The sequence below is a fragment of the Cornus florida genome, unplaced genomic scaffold (assembly GCF_030987335.1).
Source record: "Cornus florida cultivar Cherokee Brave unplaced genomic scaffold, ASM3098733v1 CherokeeBrave_3.0.0_Hap2_Chr06, whole genome shotgun sequence".
In the NCBI taxonomy this organism is placed as follows: domain Eukaryota; kingdom Viridiplantae; phylum Streptophyta; class Magnoliopsida; order Cornales; family Cornaceae; genus Cornus; species Cornus florida.
Genome location: NW_026775576.1, coordinates 29,191,399 through 29,208,921, shown reverse-complemented (window position 1 = coordinate 29,208,921; position 17,523 = coordinate 29,191,399). Strand labels below are relative to the sequence as shown.

Below are 17,523 nucleotides of genomic sequence, written 5' to 3'. Positions count from 1 at the left end.
CAGGAATATGCAAGAAAATCAATTATCTACTAAACACAACCAAATTTGGAAACCTATACAATACATGCTCTAAATCCACAACTAATATGATATGATGAATGTCGAATCTTCAGTGTGCGATTCGTTACACGCTATGCATGAATGATGTTAAATACGAAGTGTGCAAATCATTACATAAGGCAACAATATATTCAATAAGAAAAACATATTCTCATGAGTACAAACATAGCAACTATGTTATCCAATGTTCAAAACATAACCAAATGAATATACAACAAGTCTAAGTCCATGATTTGAATATAGAAACCACTTCTAAAACACAACTATATCATGGAGCAAATTGATAGAATTTAAATAGATAAACACAATTAAATTCTCTACATTTTCGATCCAATTTCAATTAACCTCAATTTAATACATGTTAAAGGGCATGGCAAGGTCATCACCTATATCCATTCTAAAACTCAATTAGGTTATTGGAACAACAAAGTAGAACTTTAATTAAATCATGTTAATTTAAATCCCAAGGTTCTAAAACAACTTCAAATAGTCCCAAATTAATATATAGTAGTAAACAAATCATGGCCAATACAAACATCAAGTTAAAACCTTAATTAAGCTAATGGGACCATAAAATAGATTTTAATTAATTCTTTTAATTAAAATCTCTAGATTTTCAAACTTAACCAAATGCTCTCAAATTAACCTATGTTGGAAAACATGCCAAGAACTAATGTAATATCACATTACAAGTTTATTTCATTCAATTTAAGAGCATGTGAATTAAACTTTCACTAAAGTTAAATATAAATTAAAAGTTACAATTCTTATGCAATTAATCCCAATTTAATATATGTGAACATCTATACCTAAGCTTAATTTTCCAACATGCCACAATATAATTCCAAGTTGTATATCACCATGAGGATTAATCTTAAACATGGAATTTAATTAAATAAAAGGTTTCAAAACCTAACCGAATATTCCAAATCAAATATATGTGAAGCTATATGGCATGTAAATCAAGAATATCAAGTCGGAATTCAAATAGAGTGAATAGTGCACTCGGGGCAAATTAATTAATTTAATTAATTAATAATTACTAATTTTCAAAACACCTCCAATTACTTTCAAATTCAACTATGTTGGAGAGCATGCTAAGGCCTAATTTAATATGCTAACGCATATTGATTTCAAGCTAGTTAAGGCCATGTGAATTAATCTTTCACCTAAGATAAATATTAAATAAAATATTTAATACTTATTCAAATGTTCTAATTTTAATACACGACAATGAGCATATCAAGGGGCAATATAAAATCATGCTACATGTTTAAACCAAGTAATGAGCAACTGGAAAAATTAGATCCCGTACCAGAAAAATAAATAATAAAATCTCTAGATTTTATATTTAATCATGCAAATAAGTAGTATAAGCATCAAAAGCATGCTATATAACAAGAATTTAAACCTAGAACATCCCTTACCTCAATTTGAGATGAAAATCTCAGATGCCATCAAAATGGAACGGCTCCAAATCCGACGAAACTACTAGGTTTTATCGGGGACAACGCCGTGAACATAACCCCCATGAAAGCCCCATCAAAATCATAACTTGACCTCAAAACCAAACTCAAGAAATGGTCAAAACTGAATTCTAATAAGGGGGAAAGGTAGAGCACGGCGAGGGGAACAATAAACGTTAAGGCCGGAGACTTTCCATCAAGGAAAAGTGAACCAAAAGAGGAGAGAGAAGATGGCAGCACCCCTTGGGCTGCCATGGGAGCTCCAGGTCGTGCATGAAGAGGGGAGAAGATGAAAAATGAAATATCTCAAATCCCTTTTATAGAAATCTCAAAAAGTGCCCCGAATAGGCCCCGTCGGGTCCGTAAAAGTAAAATTTGAGCAGATGCGCTCAAATGGCAAAACTTTGTGAATGAAAAAGATTCAAAATGATAAAATATGAACAACGGAAGAAACAGCATCAAAACTGAGTCCCGACCAGAAAGTTATACCCAAAGTAAGTTTGGCGCAAACCGGGACTAGAAACCCTAAAACTGGAAAATATCGACCAAGAGGAAATTCCAAGAGTACAAAACTCGAAAAAATGTGAAAATGAATCCCGTACGAGGATCCAGGCTCAAAACAAGACATTTTGCAATAACTTTCATTAATTACACAATGGCCCCTCCAAAAAGTGAAAACTACACTTATGGCCCAAGATAAAAATATCTTCCAAAAATATTTTCTTAAAAACCTCTGAAATAAAATATCTTCAAAAGATATTTACGAAAAACACCCCAAGAAATGAAAAAGATTCTGAAGAATTATGCATCTATGCCCTTGTGGACACCGGGAGCAACCAGAGTACTTTCTTGCAAAAGTAAAGATACGTATTTCGAGGAAACCACTTAAGATGAAGGCACATGAAGTCAAAAATCAACTCCGAGCATGAGAAGTGAGGTTGTGCCAAAAATTGACAAATAGAGATAAGACGAAAAGGGAAAAGACGCAATAGCGCATAGTGTCCGAAAAACGAAAAATGCGAAACTAACTCGGTCCTCAAAGGAAGTTGTCAATTCACATGAAAGAGTCTCATAAACCAATTCCAAGCACTCGAGATGACACTAAGCGACACGAAACAGAGCTCAGAATAGAAAATTAAACGAAAAAAATTCATTCGTAGAATTTCAAGAAAAAGGAAAGGGAGGCAAAAGACCGAGTCGTTACAGTCTTCATGGTTGAATTCGTTTCCTTCTTCTTGGTCTTCTTGGTAGAAATCCTAGAGAGAAAGAGTTTCCCAAAGTGTGTCTAATCTCCCCTAATCTTTTGCCAAAGGTGTCTAACTAACCAACCTCTTTACCAAAAATGGTTAATTCTCTTATATAAGTAGCTCAAATGACACCCCAAATGGTCAGATCTTGTGCATTAGGACCTTTAAATGATTGCACCACAAGTGCACCTTCAATTGGTCTTGAATTATGCTTTACACGATTTTTGAGGCAATTCGATTGATCACACTGTTGCTTCGATCGATCGAAGTATGGCGGCGCATTAATTTGGATAAGGATAAAGCTGAGATATTTATGAGGAAAAGAACAAAAGTGGTTATGAGGATAAGATCAAAAGGTTCGATAGATTGAAAAAAGGTTGGATCGATCGAAGAAGAAATTTTCCTAAGGATAAGGACAAAAGCTCTATCCATCATAGTAGGTTTGGAACAATCATAACAAGGTTCGATAGATCGAACAAAGAAATTTTTTATCTTTTTGCTTCCACTTTGCTCTATATTTCCACTAGACTTTGGATTGCCTTCTCCAATGCTCTAATTTAGCTAATTTGGCTCATTTTGGGATTATGTACCTTAAAAGGGGAAAAACATAAAATAAAACTAAAGCGGGAAAACAAGATAGAATAAGGTCCTAATATACTCAAGATCAAGGGTTTAAATGTGCACTTTTTAGTGCCTCGTCTTCTTACAATGATAACACACCACACTCATGCTAGAAGGCCCTGGAGACACCTTAACAGTAGGAGTAGCGTATGCCATTCGCTGCTCTTGAGACTGTGATGAAAAATCTCTGTGCCTCCTCCTTCCCTAACTCTCGGAAGAAGTACCCACACTCATACCTCGTACTTGAGACCCCTGACACCACTCCTTTCTTGTCAGTCCTTGGCTTCAGCCTCTGCCATAAGTGATCTCGTTACCGCCTCTGTATAACTCTTAAATCCCAAAAGCGTCACCCCTAACTTAATGGAATGAGGAGAACATGGAAAAATGTCTATATTATTCATCATTTTCAAGTGCTAGTTCACTGAGTTTCCTCTTGTGTCTGGTTTAAACCCCCTCCTTAGGATTCCCAAAGATGTTCTCAGTTTGAACATGCTTCTATAAGGTTGGATGAGAGACTTCTTTATGAGATACAGGTTCTGAGTGTGACGAGCTTGCTTCATTAGACCCTGTAGGTGGAAAAACATCTTATAAGATAGTTGACTGAGGTGTTTCATCAAAATTCAAATGAATAGACTCCACCATCTTACATGTTATAAGGTTATAACATCTGTAGGCCTTGTTTTTGGTAGAGTACCCCAAAAAGATACCTTCATCATATTTTGAGTTAAACTTCCCCAAATTGTTAATGCGATTGAGAATGTAACACTTACTTCCAAAAATCTTGAAGTAATAGACAGAAGTAATGGACAGTTGTAGGCCTACCATACCATAACTCAAAAGGAGTTTGGATTGAATTAGACCTTAAAAGCACTCTGTTGATAATGTATGTAGTTGTATTCACAACTTCAGCCCAAAAACCCTTAGCCACCCTTCTCAAGTAGCATAGTCCTCTCAATTTCTTGAACTGTTCTATTTTTTCTCTCCATAACACCATTTTGTTAAGGTGTAGCCATAGCTGAGAATTCCTTATTGATTCCTGTTATATCACATAAGCTCCCAAGCTCCCTTATTGTGAATTTAGTGCTAAATCTGATTTGTGCCTCTTGACAGTACATCCTTTTTTTTTATTTTTTATTTTTTTATTTTCAACAAGATTAACAAACTTGATGAAGTGATTGATGGCCTCAGACTTCTCTTTTAGAAAATAAACCCAAGTCATTCTACTAAAATCATCAATTAGGAGCATGAAGTACTTTCTCCAATGCTTGTGGTTCTGGTAAGACCACAAAGGTCCATGTAAATCAAATCCAGTGCCTTTGAGGTTTTCACTTCTTTACTTGGGAATAAAACCCTAGTTTGTTTACCTTGCTGACAGGCCCTGCAAGTGTGATCTTCTTTGAACTTTAGCTTAGGTAAGCACATGTCCAAACCTTTTGTGCCACAGATTCTCTACATCAATAATTGAGAAGTTGCATTGTGTTAATGAAGCTTCTTTAGAGATAGTATATATATCTCCAGAGGACCTGTTTGCTGAAAAGATGATTTGTTTGTATTAAGCTCAAGTACTTTGCACTTATCTTTGTCAAAACATACTCTCTTGCCTGTACCACATAGTTGACTCACACTTAGCAAGTTGTGTTTAATCCCTTCAACATATAAAACTTTTATGATCTCAGGTAGATCTTTAAACTTGCATATAGTTCCAATATCAACAATTTTAGCCTTTTGATTGTCCCCAAATACCATATTGCCACCATCAAATTTCTTCAAGAAAAGAAACTTAGAGCCATCACGTGTCATGTATCTTGAATAACCACTATCAACATACCATCTGTCATTTGAGTTACAAGCTTTAAAAGTTGTGTAAACCAACATACTTACTGAATTCAGCTTCTTAGGGATCCACATCATCTTAGTTTTGACAAAAACTCTTTTGTCTTTGATCATCTATGACTACAATAGGTTTGTCTTCTTAATGTAAATATGATTAAGCTTGGTATTTTTCATAGTTGGTGTAACAAAGTTAGACCTATTTAGCTTTAATGTCGTATAAGTTCTGTCAAGAATTTCATACTTGGTCCTGGCTGTCTTCACAATAGGAAATCTTGCACACACTTCACTTGTGGAGGATCTTACAAACATTGAGTGTGTTTGATTTGTCTTCGCTGCAGTATCACACTTGTATCCAATGCCTATTTTGTCAACTTGTTTAGTGGAATTTTTCCACATTTTTAATCTTCTTGAGAGATCTTTCTTCTAGAGTTTGTGACAGTTCCTTATTGCACCGTTTGGTAGTCCACACCTCCTTGTTGATTTTGAGTTTTAACACAAAGTACAAAGTAAGAGAAATGAAGCACAGAGTTGAGAGCTTTATCTTGACATGCTTGATGAGTAAGTCTTTGGATTTTAATACACTTCATAGCTAACCGGTCACATTCTTCAAGTATTTTTTTAACCTCAGTATCACTATTTTCTTCTTCTTTTTCTTTCTCAGCTTGTGGGGTTTCAAGTATAGCTATGAATAAGCAATCATCTTTTTGGTTTTCTTCCTCAGAAGTTATATCCTAATCAGAGATAAGAACTTTTCTTCCAAATCTTCCTTTGTTGTTGAATATCTCAACCTTTTTTTGGTTTTGACCTTTTGAATTAGGACAATTAGCCACATAGTGACCTGATTTACCATAACTATAAAAGGTTTGGTTATGTGAATATGTCCTTTTCTTGAATCTAAATTTTCTAAACTTCTTGGCCAAGTAAGCTACTTCATCGTCTTCAAGATCATCCTCATCTTCAGACTTTTGTTCAGCTTTTTCAACTACTTCTCTGGCTTTGAGCTTCTCTTCTTTGTTGAGTAGGAACCCAATTCTCATTTCATAAGTAGTGAGTGATGCTTGAAAATCATCTACCTTCATCTGTGAGAGATCTTTGTCTTCAAGAATGGTAACCTTTGCATTAAACCTTGGGGTCAAGGTCTTGAGAATCTTTTTGTAAACATCTGACTCCTTCACATCTTTACCAAAAGCCTTGATGTTGTTATCAATCTCATTTATTCTAAATAAGTTGATGAGTGCTCAAATGTGACGCATTTTAGCACCTAAATGAGGGTATTTTAGTCCATTTATCTATCTTTATTTTTTCGTTTTGATACTTATTTGTGTTTTTGTCTATTTCAGGTCAATAAGGTTCAAGTGGGCTAAAAATGGTCTATTACAGCCTTTTTGGAGTCAAGCAAAAGTTCTGAGAAGATTTCAGAAAAATCTAGAAAAAGGTAAAAAAATGCAGAATTTCGCCACCAGTGGATTTGGATGGATCGAGAATTTTTCGATCGATCGAAGCTTTTCTTCGATCGATCAAAGATGTGCTGGCAGCGAGCTATTTTATTCACGCGCGCCCAAACTCAACCTACCACATAGTTATGGGATTAGATATTTTAAGGGTTTATTTTCTGACTTGTTCACTGCTCCAAGGACCTTGTATAAAAGGGGGATTGAATTATTATGTAATGAATCTTTTGTCTTCAATTTTAATTTTAATTTTACATTGTAATAGTTAGTTTCTCTCTCCAGAAAAGTTAAAGATTAAGGTTAGAAGAAAAGAGAATAGTGGAGGCACCAAGAACACATCTCAACATCTACACACACACTCTCTCTAGAATTCAACAAAGAAGAAGAGAAAGAAGATGGAGCCATGTTTAGGGATTGCCCTTGAGGGTTCCAAGATCACACCCACCTCCTCCATGATTGGCTAGACTTCTCCTTGGGGCTTGGATGAGCCCCAAGTTTGTAATCTAAACCTCTATCTCTTTCATACTTTTCGGGGAATAATATCTTGTGATTAGTGTTTTAGCCTTGTGAATTTAATGAATCTTAGGTTCTCCTTTGATTTCTATGGATTAATTCTTTTTATTGATTCTTTATGTGATTATATGTTATCTTATGTGTGATTATTTATGAATTGATCTCTACTCTAATTTTTCTATATTAATTGCATGTCTATGTGTGGTTGATTGAGAATCTAGTGATGGCTAGACATGGTTTTTATTAGATGGGTTTGTTAATTAATTTGATGGATATACTTATGCTTGATGGGTTGTTCTACAATTTAATTCATACTTGTAGGTAGGTAAGCAATCTTTACTTAATTTGATATTCTATCAATGATTCTCTAGATTAATGTGTGCTACAATTGTGACTAGTTTGATGGGTCATACTTAGAATTAATGAGTTATTTTACACTTTGTTTAATTGTTGGTTAGGTAGGAAATTCATTATTGAATTTGATGGTCCATGTTTAATATTGCAATTGGTAGTTGCATTTTGTTCACAAGAATGTTTTCCCCAAATTAGTTGAAAGTGTGTGGTTTGGTGAACGAGCTTAGTGGCGATTTTAATGCACCCCAAGACCACACTTCTCATCTCTTTAATCCCTAACTAACTTAGTTTATTTTAATTTCTTTGCATTTTAGTTTAATCAACCAATCTCCCTCTTTGCAATCAATTGATACACTAGAGTCGAAATTAAATTCCAACACGTATAATCTCTGTGGACGATCTCTACTCATTATACTTCATTAGTTGTAGTAGTGGTTTTTATAAATGTAAATTTGACTAGAAAGGCTTCCTAAACCACATTCATATTTTGACCTTGCGAAGCGACCTCTCGCATTACGAAGTCCATTTTCTAAAGACATAGAAAGAGGCATCGTCATAGGTACTCTGAGATAGCTTCCCTTTTTTCCATCTTACAGCTTTCATATTGAACTTTCAAAAGCTATATCTTGTTTTCCTTGAAAGAGTCCCACATTTCCTTAGCTGTTTTACAGTTTTTGATTCTTGTAAACTCTTGTTGCTTGAGAGCACAGAAGTGATCATGCTTTGCTCTTCCATCATTTGGAAAGTTGTTTTATCATCAGTTGAAGGATTGTTTGGACTAAGAACAACCACACAATAATTGTAGCATGCCATACATCATAACATTGGGCTATAAGAAAGGCTTCTATCCTTGTTTTCCATGAATAATAGTTAGAACCATCAAAGTCGGGTACTTTGTTAGTGACTTGGCCTTCATCCATTGCTCAAGATCTTTTGTAGGTTGGTTAAGACCTCAAAAGGTAGACCAAAACTCTGATACCAATTGATGAACTAAGAGGGTGGGTGAATGAATTAGTTCTTTAACTTAACTTTTACTTTCACTTGGAGTGCTTTGAATACACACACAATGCTCAATCATTCAACCGTAAGTACACCTAGATTTTACAAGGAAAATATCTCTCAACTAGATATCAAAAACCTTGGTTCTTGGCCATAGCTAATGTAATCTCCACTAGTTGTATGTAAGTAGTTACACACTCAGTTGAATCACTCTCTACACACACCCTTGTACAAGATGAAACACTAGTTTTTATATCTTCTACACACACATTAGCTTTACTTGGTGCACACAACACTCCCCCTGTCCTAAGAAACCCTGCTTGGGCCCTGTAAGCTTTCACAACTCACCAAATACATAAAAAGAGTGAATTAAAAATCTACTTTAGCTTTTACAAGTGAAAGGAATGAACTACACAACTTAAAGTAGCTATGCACTACACATAGTCTTCATTTTGCAGAAATACTGGTTTAAGGGCAAAATTGGAAATTAGAGTGAACAAAGACCAACAGATGACATCCACAGCCTTATATCTTCAATAAAGACGTGCTCGGATAATAATCATGATGAGTATAGCGTGTGTATACAATCACAACAATGATATAGGCTTAATTCTGCAGAACCTTCAAAAGCTAGGGTTTCACAAGGTCAAAAATTGTATTAACCTTATTTCTGTGCAAACCTTAACTTCAATAGCCTTAATTCAAGTATTGAATCTTGCTCAGATGATAATAGTGCAACTTACAGCAAGATATAATGATTATAAGTTCAAATCAACAAGCTAAACCAGTCAAATAGGCTAAAACACAGGTCTGAGACATCAAATGTAAATGCAGTTATAAGATGGTCACATAGCAGCACTCTGCATATGTAAAATAGTGAACCAAACTTTCCTCAACCTCTGTGTAGCTTTGGAAATGGCTGGAACCAAATTTGACTTCTCAAACCAAGCCTTTTTGCGCCATAAAACAGTTGTAGCCAAGCCTCTTCATCATCAGCAAGCACTCCACTTTGGTATCTTATTGAACAAAAATGGTGATATTCTTCCTCCATTGATCAAGAATTTTGATTTTTGGGAAGTATCATGGTCATCCAATAAGAAGGGTTTCTATTTTTTCAAATGAACAATTTGAAAACATATTAATTCTAACAACTGATTGCAGAGTTGATCATTTAGACCTTTCAATTCATATACACCACTCTATACTCATTTTTGAGATAAATCAAGCTTACAAAATAAATCTCATGGCTCAGGAAATGGTCATTGTTTAGGTAGCTTAAGTGTGTGATACAATGTAGCTTGTTTAGGATTTTCAGAAAGGCTAAAATCCTAAAATATATTATCACATTATATATATAGTAGTCCTTGAGTACAACTCTTACCTCAATAAGGAAATATATTTGGCACCATCATCCAATCATTTGCAAAGAATAATATGAAATTCCCTTTGTGAATGTACCATAATATTCCTGCCACCTTTACAAAACTGTCTTATAATGAGCAAGCAAATGTCAGCTTGTAAGATTGTATATATATCAAGCTTAATCACTAAGCAATGAATAACAACCTGCATCTTCTCACACTAGGACCATAAGACACGTGTCACAAGAATGCTCAGTAATTTGCATTGACCAAAATACCCCTATAGGGACACTTGTCAATATATATAGATTTTTTTGCAGTTGTAACTATGGACACTTGATCAAACTGTGAGTAAGAGCAATTCAGTACAACGTACTATCACAAACAAGTGTATTATGATGGAATACAAGTGTGCAAAGACTTAATTGCCCTTGAAAAACTCTATAGCCAAGTATCAACTTCTCTACAAGGGCCTGAAACCCTAATTGGCCTGCAGTATGAACTGTCATCACAATGTACCTTTCATAGGCCATTGGAATAATTTTCTCAAGAATGTTGAATGACCGAACAATCCTTGTATATTAATATAATATACTGTGCATGCCATAATCACTTGAAACACAATAAAGTGTACATGTGATAGTCTTTTTGACATTTAAAGGACAATTCTAATCCAATTGTGGGACCAACTGAAAGGTGTAAAATTACACAAAAACCCATAAACAAGAAACTTAAAATAAATAAATAAATAATTAAAGCAATAAATGCACTTCAGGACCATAAACCAGTAACATCAATTCAACACACTATCACACCCACAACTTAATTTCCAAGTACCAATTAACACAATGGCACTATAAAGATCGAAAAAAAAAGCATGTTGACCTGCGATACTAATTTATAATCTCTCCGAACCTCGCATTAGAAGGACATCAAAGACCAGACATGTGTTTTCAGCTCTGGTTGTTTAATTGTTTTATAATGTATATCAATACTATATATATATATATATATATATATATTTGTGATTTGTGACAAGTTTTCTTTTGATTGAAATGGAGTTCGAGATCTTACCAAAACAATAGCAAAACTTAATTGCATGACTCGGCTCGGCTTTCTATCTTTCTGATTGTGTTAAGCCAAACATTGTTAAAAGGATGAAACATATTTAAAAAGGAATTTCCAAAAAAAAAATACTGAAAAATGCTACAAATATTTTTACTTGTCTGATCTATATATATATATATATTTGGTAAATCGGTATATATAACCAAAAAGAGAGATGTACAGGGCTAACCAACTAGCCCAAAAAGACAGCCCTTGTAGCCTACAAAACAGAACACACAGGCCCACACAAGAGACCTCACCCAAGAGCCCAACCCACACGGCCCAAAAGGAACAAAACAAAACAAAACTTCCCTCCCCTAAATCAGAAATTCAAACTCGGAGGAAAGGAACCAGAGACAACATCATCCAACATCATCCAACTGTAACCTCAGCTGCATTGATCAAACTAGGGAGTTCCCATTCAGCAGTTATGCATCTCGAGCTGGTGGAGTCCTTCGTTTTGATTAAGAGAAGCCGAGCACGACCACGGTCTTCAATAATCTTCCAAACTGCTTGAGGGGATTTATGAATCCCAGAATAGGTACGGTTATTTATTTGGATGGGCCAATGGATTGGGACTATTTAGAATACTGAATGTAAATCGATTGAGGTCATTTTAATCAAGTTCTACTTCTTAGTTGTTTATTTGTTTTGATATTAATGGTGTCATTGCGTAATCGGTAATTGGGTATTGAGTTATATGTGTTGAGTTGCACTGACTGATTTTTGGTCATGAATTGCAGGAAGATGTATTTGTTGCTTTAATTTATTAATTATTTATTTTAAATTTTTTATCTGTGGATTTTTATGTGATTTTACATCATACCTCAACTCCCGTTAACTAAGATATTTTTAATTATCACTAAAAAAATTCAGCATTTAAAATTTATCTTTCAATTTTTTTTCTTAGTCAATACTTACATACTTCAAGGAATTGTTTGCTCCCAAACGAATCGAACTTTTAAACTTTATTCTTCAGGAGGCACCTTTTTTTTTTTTTTTTGGGTGTAACTTTATTTTCAGTTTCATCAAAAGTATGGTTATCCCTAGGGGTGCACACAGTTCCGGGTCTCACGGTTCTGGTCGGAACATGAACCGGAGCCGTTCACAACGGTTCCTAAAAAACGGAACCGGAACCGAAACTGAACCGTAAAACCGGTTCGGTTCCATGAGAACCGTTAACCATGAGTTGAGAGATAGCGGCTGAAGCTTGCAAACCTGAACTAGAACAACAACGATGGGAACTGAAAGATATGGGTTTTGATTTTTTAAACAATCTGAAATCATATGCCGATATGGGTTTTGAACTTTTGATTCTTGTAGACAGATCTGAAATATATGGGTTTTGAACCTCTGATTCTTGTAGATTTTGTAGTTTACAGTTGCAGAGAGAGAGAGGGCAAGTTTAGCAGTTGCAGAGAGAGAGAGGGGCAAGCTTGAGAGTTGAGAGACAGCGGCTCAAGCTTGCGATGGAAACTGAAAGATATGTGTTTTGATTTTTTGAACAATCTGAAATGATATACCGATATGGGTTTTGAACTTCTGATTCTTGTAGATTTTGTAGTTTACAGTTGCACAGAGAGAAAGAGAGAGAGAAGTTCATATCTGAGAACGAAAATAAAGAGAGGGCAAGTTAAGAGTCGAGAGAATAGAGATGGTCCAGATGGAGGCGATTGGTTTAGACGGTTAGATGAATTGAGGATTGTGTTTTGTTTTGTGGATTACACATGGCTGCTTGTAGGCCTTTAGTTTAGAATAATTAATTAAATATATAATTATATATATATATATATATGCGGTTCCGGTTCTTACCGATTCCCACGGGTTGGAACCGGAACCGTACACTCACGGTTTTGAAATTAAGAACCGGGATCGGAACTGGAACCATGAGAATCGAAAAAAACGGTTCTGGTTCCCACGGTTCCGGTTCAGGTTCTTTTGTGCACCCCTAGTTATCCCTATTTTTAAGTTGGCCACGATAATCACCAGAGATTTTGTTTTTAGTAGGAGCAACATTTAATAATAAAGTTTTACTATTTCGGCAGATTCGCCCCAGCCGAATTGACTACAAGAAATTTTTCTTAAATAATAAAATTTTAACCAAAATAATAAATACAAAAATTAAAGTATAGATTGTTTCGTAGTAAATTTCTTTTCAATACATTTATTTCTGTTACAATCTCATTAACTCATCCCCTAAACGGTGGTGGTATTATCTTATAATCTTACTATCTCAGCGCTTAAATGGTGGTGGTATTGTCCGAGTGATAAAGGACTAGTCCTTAAAGCTCCTTCCCTATATATTCCAAATTCGATTTTCCTCTCCCATTAATTATCACTAATACTAATCAATACCACGATAATATATATATAGTATTTATTAACTAATGAATGGTATGACTTTTGATTTTTTTTTTTTTTTTTTTAGCTTCCTTTTAAATTTAGAGTTAATAAGAATTTCTTTTAAAATATTTTTGGGTCTCGTTTAAGAATTATATAAGCCTTTACTGGAGGCATTTTTTGATTACTAAAACTATTACATACAAAATCAAAATAATAAAAAGTCTAGTAGGGGCAATTGACCTAGTAAACCCGTGTGGCTCTCTCTCATACAGACGATAATTCAAAAAAATGTTACTTAGACTATTTAGAGTGAATTCATAACCAAAGATAATCAAAGAAAAAGCCTTGGTTCAAAAGTTGAATGCATCTATTTATGTAAGGGAGAATGTCATCACAATATCATGACTACGTCATACTTCACTCACATAAATAAATTTAATAAATTGATTTTCGTACTATTATTTGAAAAGGGATTATTTCTCGATTGAGAGACAACACACTCACACAGTCGGGTTGTCGCAAGGAAAATAATTCTCTCTTTGCCGTCATCACATTCAATTATAAAGTTGGTTGCACCAACCATATGGAGATTCATCACGAACACCCAAAAAGAATATAAAAGCTCAATACAAAATGGGGGTTAAATTTGCTTGAAAGTTGGAAGCTATATTAAAAACAAATAATCCTTCATGAAGATTACATTATGAGCTTTGAAGTTTGGTCACATCATGCTACAAAAATTTGATTGGGTGGAAGTGCTTAAGAAGAAGCCAAAATAAGTTGGTCACCAAACAAAGTACTTCATGGGTTAAAGTTTTTAAAGAGGAAGCTCCTATGAAATATAAAATTATTTTGGTGTCAAAACAAGTCTGATCGAATTGTAATTTTTATTTTATATTTAAGTCTCAAGATTGAAAGAAAAGTAACAAGTGCTAACTCACTTTGACATAAGAAGAAACTTAGACAGGTTAGTGAAGTGAGGACACATAGGGCTATGTTTTTATAATGAGAGCCAAGTGTTTTGGGTAAAAAAATAAGTTTATTTTTACTCTCATGAAAAACAGAACCAGTTGCACTTTAAACACAATTAGTTGTGTTTTTCACAGGTGGAAAAACAGCTCTTAGTAAAAACACAACCAATTGCATTCTAAAACAAAACCGGTTGTTTTTACTCGAACCAAAAAGAAAAGTTCTTTTAAAGACCAATTCAATTACCTTTTTTATCAGGTTTTAAAGAGAATTTTTTTGCATGAAATTGCTAACTTTTCCAAGGATTTATAGGTCTCTTTAAACACTTATAAATATATTTTGTAATCTTGAAATCATTACGTCTTCTGATATTTAAGTTTTCAAAACCCTAAGAGAGCTTTTGCAGAGATTGCTTATTTTTATGTTTTAGAACACATATACGACACACACAAGTGATTTAGGATGTGTTTCTCTTAATGATCGGAGTTTGTTCGAATAGAAGAACTATTGCTACAGGTCATCAAAGCAGTATTGTCTTTCAACTAATTTAAAATGTCATATTCGAAGAAAATGAGGAAGAAATCACACTTTGAAGGGATCAAGTGATTCGTAGAGTACCTATTGATTTACCATTAATCTTCTTTCTATAAGGATCAAGGGAATAAGTCTAAAGTCAAGTGCGTTTGGACAAGGGAGTCACATAGTGGATCTTTTCGCTCGAGACCGTATGAGCGTCTCCTAGATTTTTGTGAAGTCTGATGATTTTATCTAATTAGGTTTCCTCGCTAAAACTCCGGTGTCACTCTAAATCCTACTTTTACTTTAATTATACTTTATTTATGGTTTATGGGGTGATTAATTTATTTTTATTTCGGTAAATTTAATATTAAAAAAAAATCAAATAAAATATTAAGTTGAATCTATTAACCCCCTCTAGGTTGGATATTCATATTATATTCCACAACTATTCCGGACTCATAACTATAGCTAGCTAGATTATAAATCCACTACGTACCCTTTAAGCTTTTGGAGTTGAATTTGCTTGGAAGTTGGAAGCTATATTAAAAGCAAATGCAGAGTGCATTATAAGCTTGGAAGCTATATTAAAAGCAAATGCAGAGTGCATTATAAGCTTGGAAGCTATATTAAAAGCAAATGCAGAGTGCATTATAAGCTTGGAAGTTTGGTCACATCATGAAAAATATAAAAAAATAAAATTTGTGTGGGTGAAAATGATGAAGAAGAAACCAACCTAAAGTGGGTGACCTTTTAAGTACTTCATGGGGGAAAATTCCAAAAGAGCAAAGCCAGTTCCATTGCAAATCTAGTATCAGCTTTTCAGCATCTCATAGTTGACTCACACTTAGCAAGTTGTGTTTAAGTCCTTCAACATATAAAACTTTTGTGATCACAGGTAGATCTTCAGACTTGCATATAGTTCCAATGCCAACAATTTTAGCCTTTTGATTGTCCCCAAATACCACATTGCCACCATTAAATTTCTTCAAGGAAAGAAACTTAGAGCTATCACCTGTCATATGTCTTAAACAACCACTGTCAATATACCATCCATCATTTGAGTTACAAGCTTTAAAAGTTGTATAAACCAACTTACTCACTGAATTAAGCTTCTTAGGGATCCACATCATCTTAGTTTTGACAAGAACTCTTTTATCTTTGATCATCTGTGACAGTAATAGGTTTGTCTTCTTGATGTAAACAGGTGTAAGCTTGGTATTTTTCATAGTTGCTGCAACAAAGTCACACCTATTTAGCTTCAATGTAGTATAAGTTCTGTCAAGAATTTCATGCTTAGACCTGGCTATCTTCACAATAGGAAATCTTGCATACATTTCACATATGGAGGATCTTACAAACATTGAGTGTGTTTGATTTGTCTTAGCTGCAGTATCACACTTGTAGCCAATGCTTGTTTTGCCAACTTGTTTAGTGGAATTTTTTCAAATCAAAGTCATCTTGAGAAATCTTTTTTCTAGAGCTTGTGACAGTTCCTCCTTGTACCTTTTGGTAGTCCACACCTCCTTGTTGATTTTGAGTTTTAACACAAAGTACAAAGTCAGAGAAATGGATCATAGAGTTGAGAGCTTTATCTTGACATGCTTGATGAGTAAGTCTTTGGATTTCAGTAACTCAGTACTTAGTTTCATGATTTGATATTTCTGTTGATCACACTTCACAACCAACCTCTCACGTTCTTCAAGTATTTCTTGAACCTCAGTATCACTATCTTCTTCTTCTTTCTGAGCTTATGGGGTTTCAAGTATAGCTATGAATAAGCAATCATCTTCTTGGTTTTCTTCTAGATTTTCTTCCTCAAGAGTTGTATCCCAATCAGAGATAAGAGCTTTTCTTCCAAATCTTCCTTTGTTGTTGAATATCTCAACCTTTATTTGGTTTTGACTTTTGAATTAGGACAATTAGCCACATAGTGACTTGATTTACCACAACCATAACATGTTTGGTTATATGAATATGTCCTTTTCTTGAATCTAAATTTTCTGAACTTCTTGGCCAAGTAAACTACTTTATCGTCTTCAAGATCATCCTCATCTTCAGACTTTTGTTCAGCTTTTTCAACCACTTCTTTGGCTTTAAAGGCTGTTTCTCTTCTTTGTTGAGTAGGAATCCCAATTCTCATTTCATAAGCAGTGAGTGATGCTTGAAAATCATCTACTTTTATTTGTAAGAGATCTTTGTCTTCAAGAATGGTAACCTTTACATTGAAACTTGGGGTCAAGGTCCTGAGAATCGTTTTGCAAACATCCGAGTCCTAAACATTTTTACCAAGAGTCTTGATATTGTTAATAATCTCATTTATTCTGAACAATTACTTTGAGACAGCTTCCCTTTCTTCCATCTTACAACTTTCATATTGATCTTTTAGAAGTTTCCTTGATCACATTGTTACCTTCATGAGTAGCCTTGAGAGAGTCGCCCATTTCCTTAGTTGTTTTATAGTTTTTTATTTTTGTTGCTTGAGAGTACAGAAGAGAGCATGCTTTGCTCTTCCATCATTTGCTAAAGCTACTTTATCATCAGCTGAAGAATTGTTTGGATTGAGAATAACCACAACAATAATTGTAGCATGCCATAGATCATAGTATTGGGACATAAGAAAGGCTTCCATCCTTGGTTTCCATGAATCATAGTTGGAACTATCAAAGTAGGGTGCTTTGTT

At 34.4% G+C, this 17,523-nt stretch overlaps 1 protein-coding gene across 1 annotated transcript; it reads right to left on the bottom strand.

Moving 5' to 3' along the window:
* Nucleotides 1–5,958: 5,958 nt before the first annotated feature.
* LOC132313900 (uncharacterized) lies at nt 5,959–17,259 on the bottom strand. Its single transcript, XM_059812837.1, has 5 exons — nt 17,254–17,259; nt 16,870–17,115; nt 16,530–16,585; nt 15,753–16,091; nt 5,959–6,445 (listed from the first exon to the last, which is right to left on the bottom strand). The coding sequence occupies exons 1-5, from the start codon at nt 17,257–17,259 to the stop codon at nt 5,959–5,961; spliced, it is 1,134 nt and encodes a 377-aa protein (XP_059668820.1).
* Nucleotides 17,260–17,523: the final 264 nt, after the last annotated feature.

Coding starts and splice junctions, on each gene's coding strand:
- LOC132313900 (XM_059812837.1), bottom strand. Junction 16,586..16,869: donor ATGATCTTGAAGACGATAAA/GTAGTTTACTTG, acceptor CCATAAGCTCAG/AAAGAAGAAGAAGATAGTGA. Junction 16,092..16,529: donor ATACTTGAAGAACGTGAGAG/GTTGGTTGTGAA, acceptor GAAGCTAAATAG/GTGTGACTTTGTTGCAGCAA.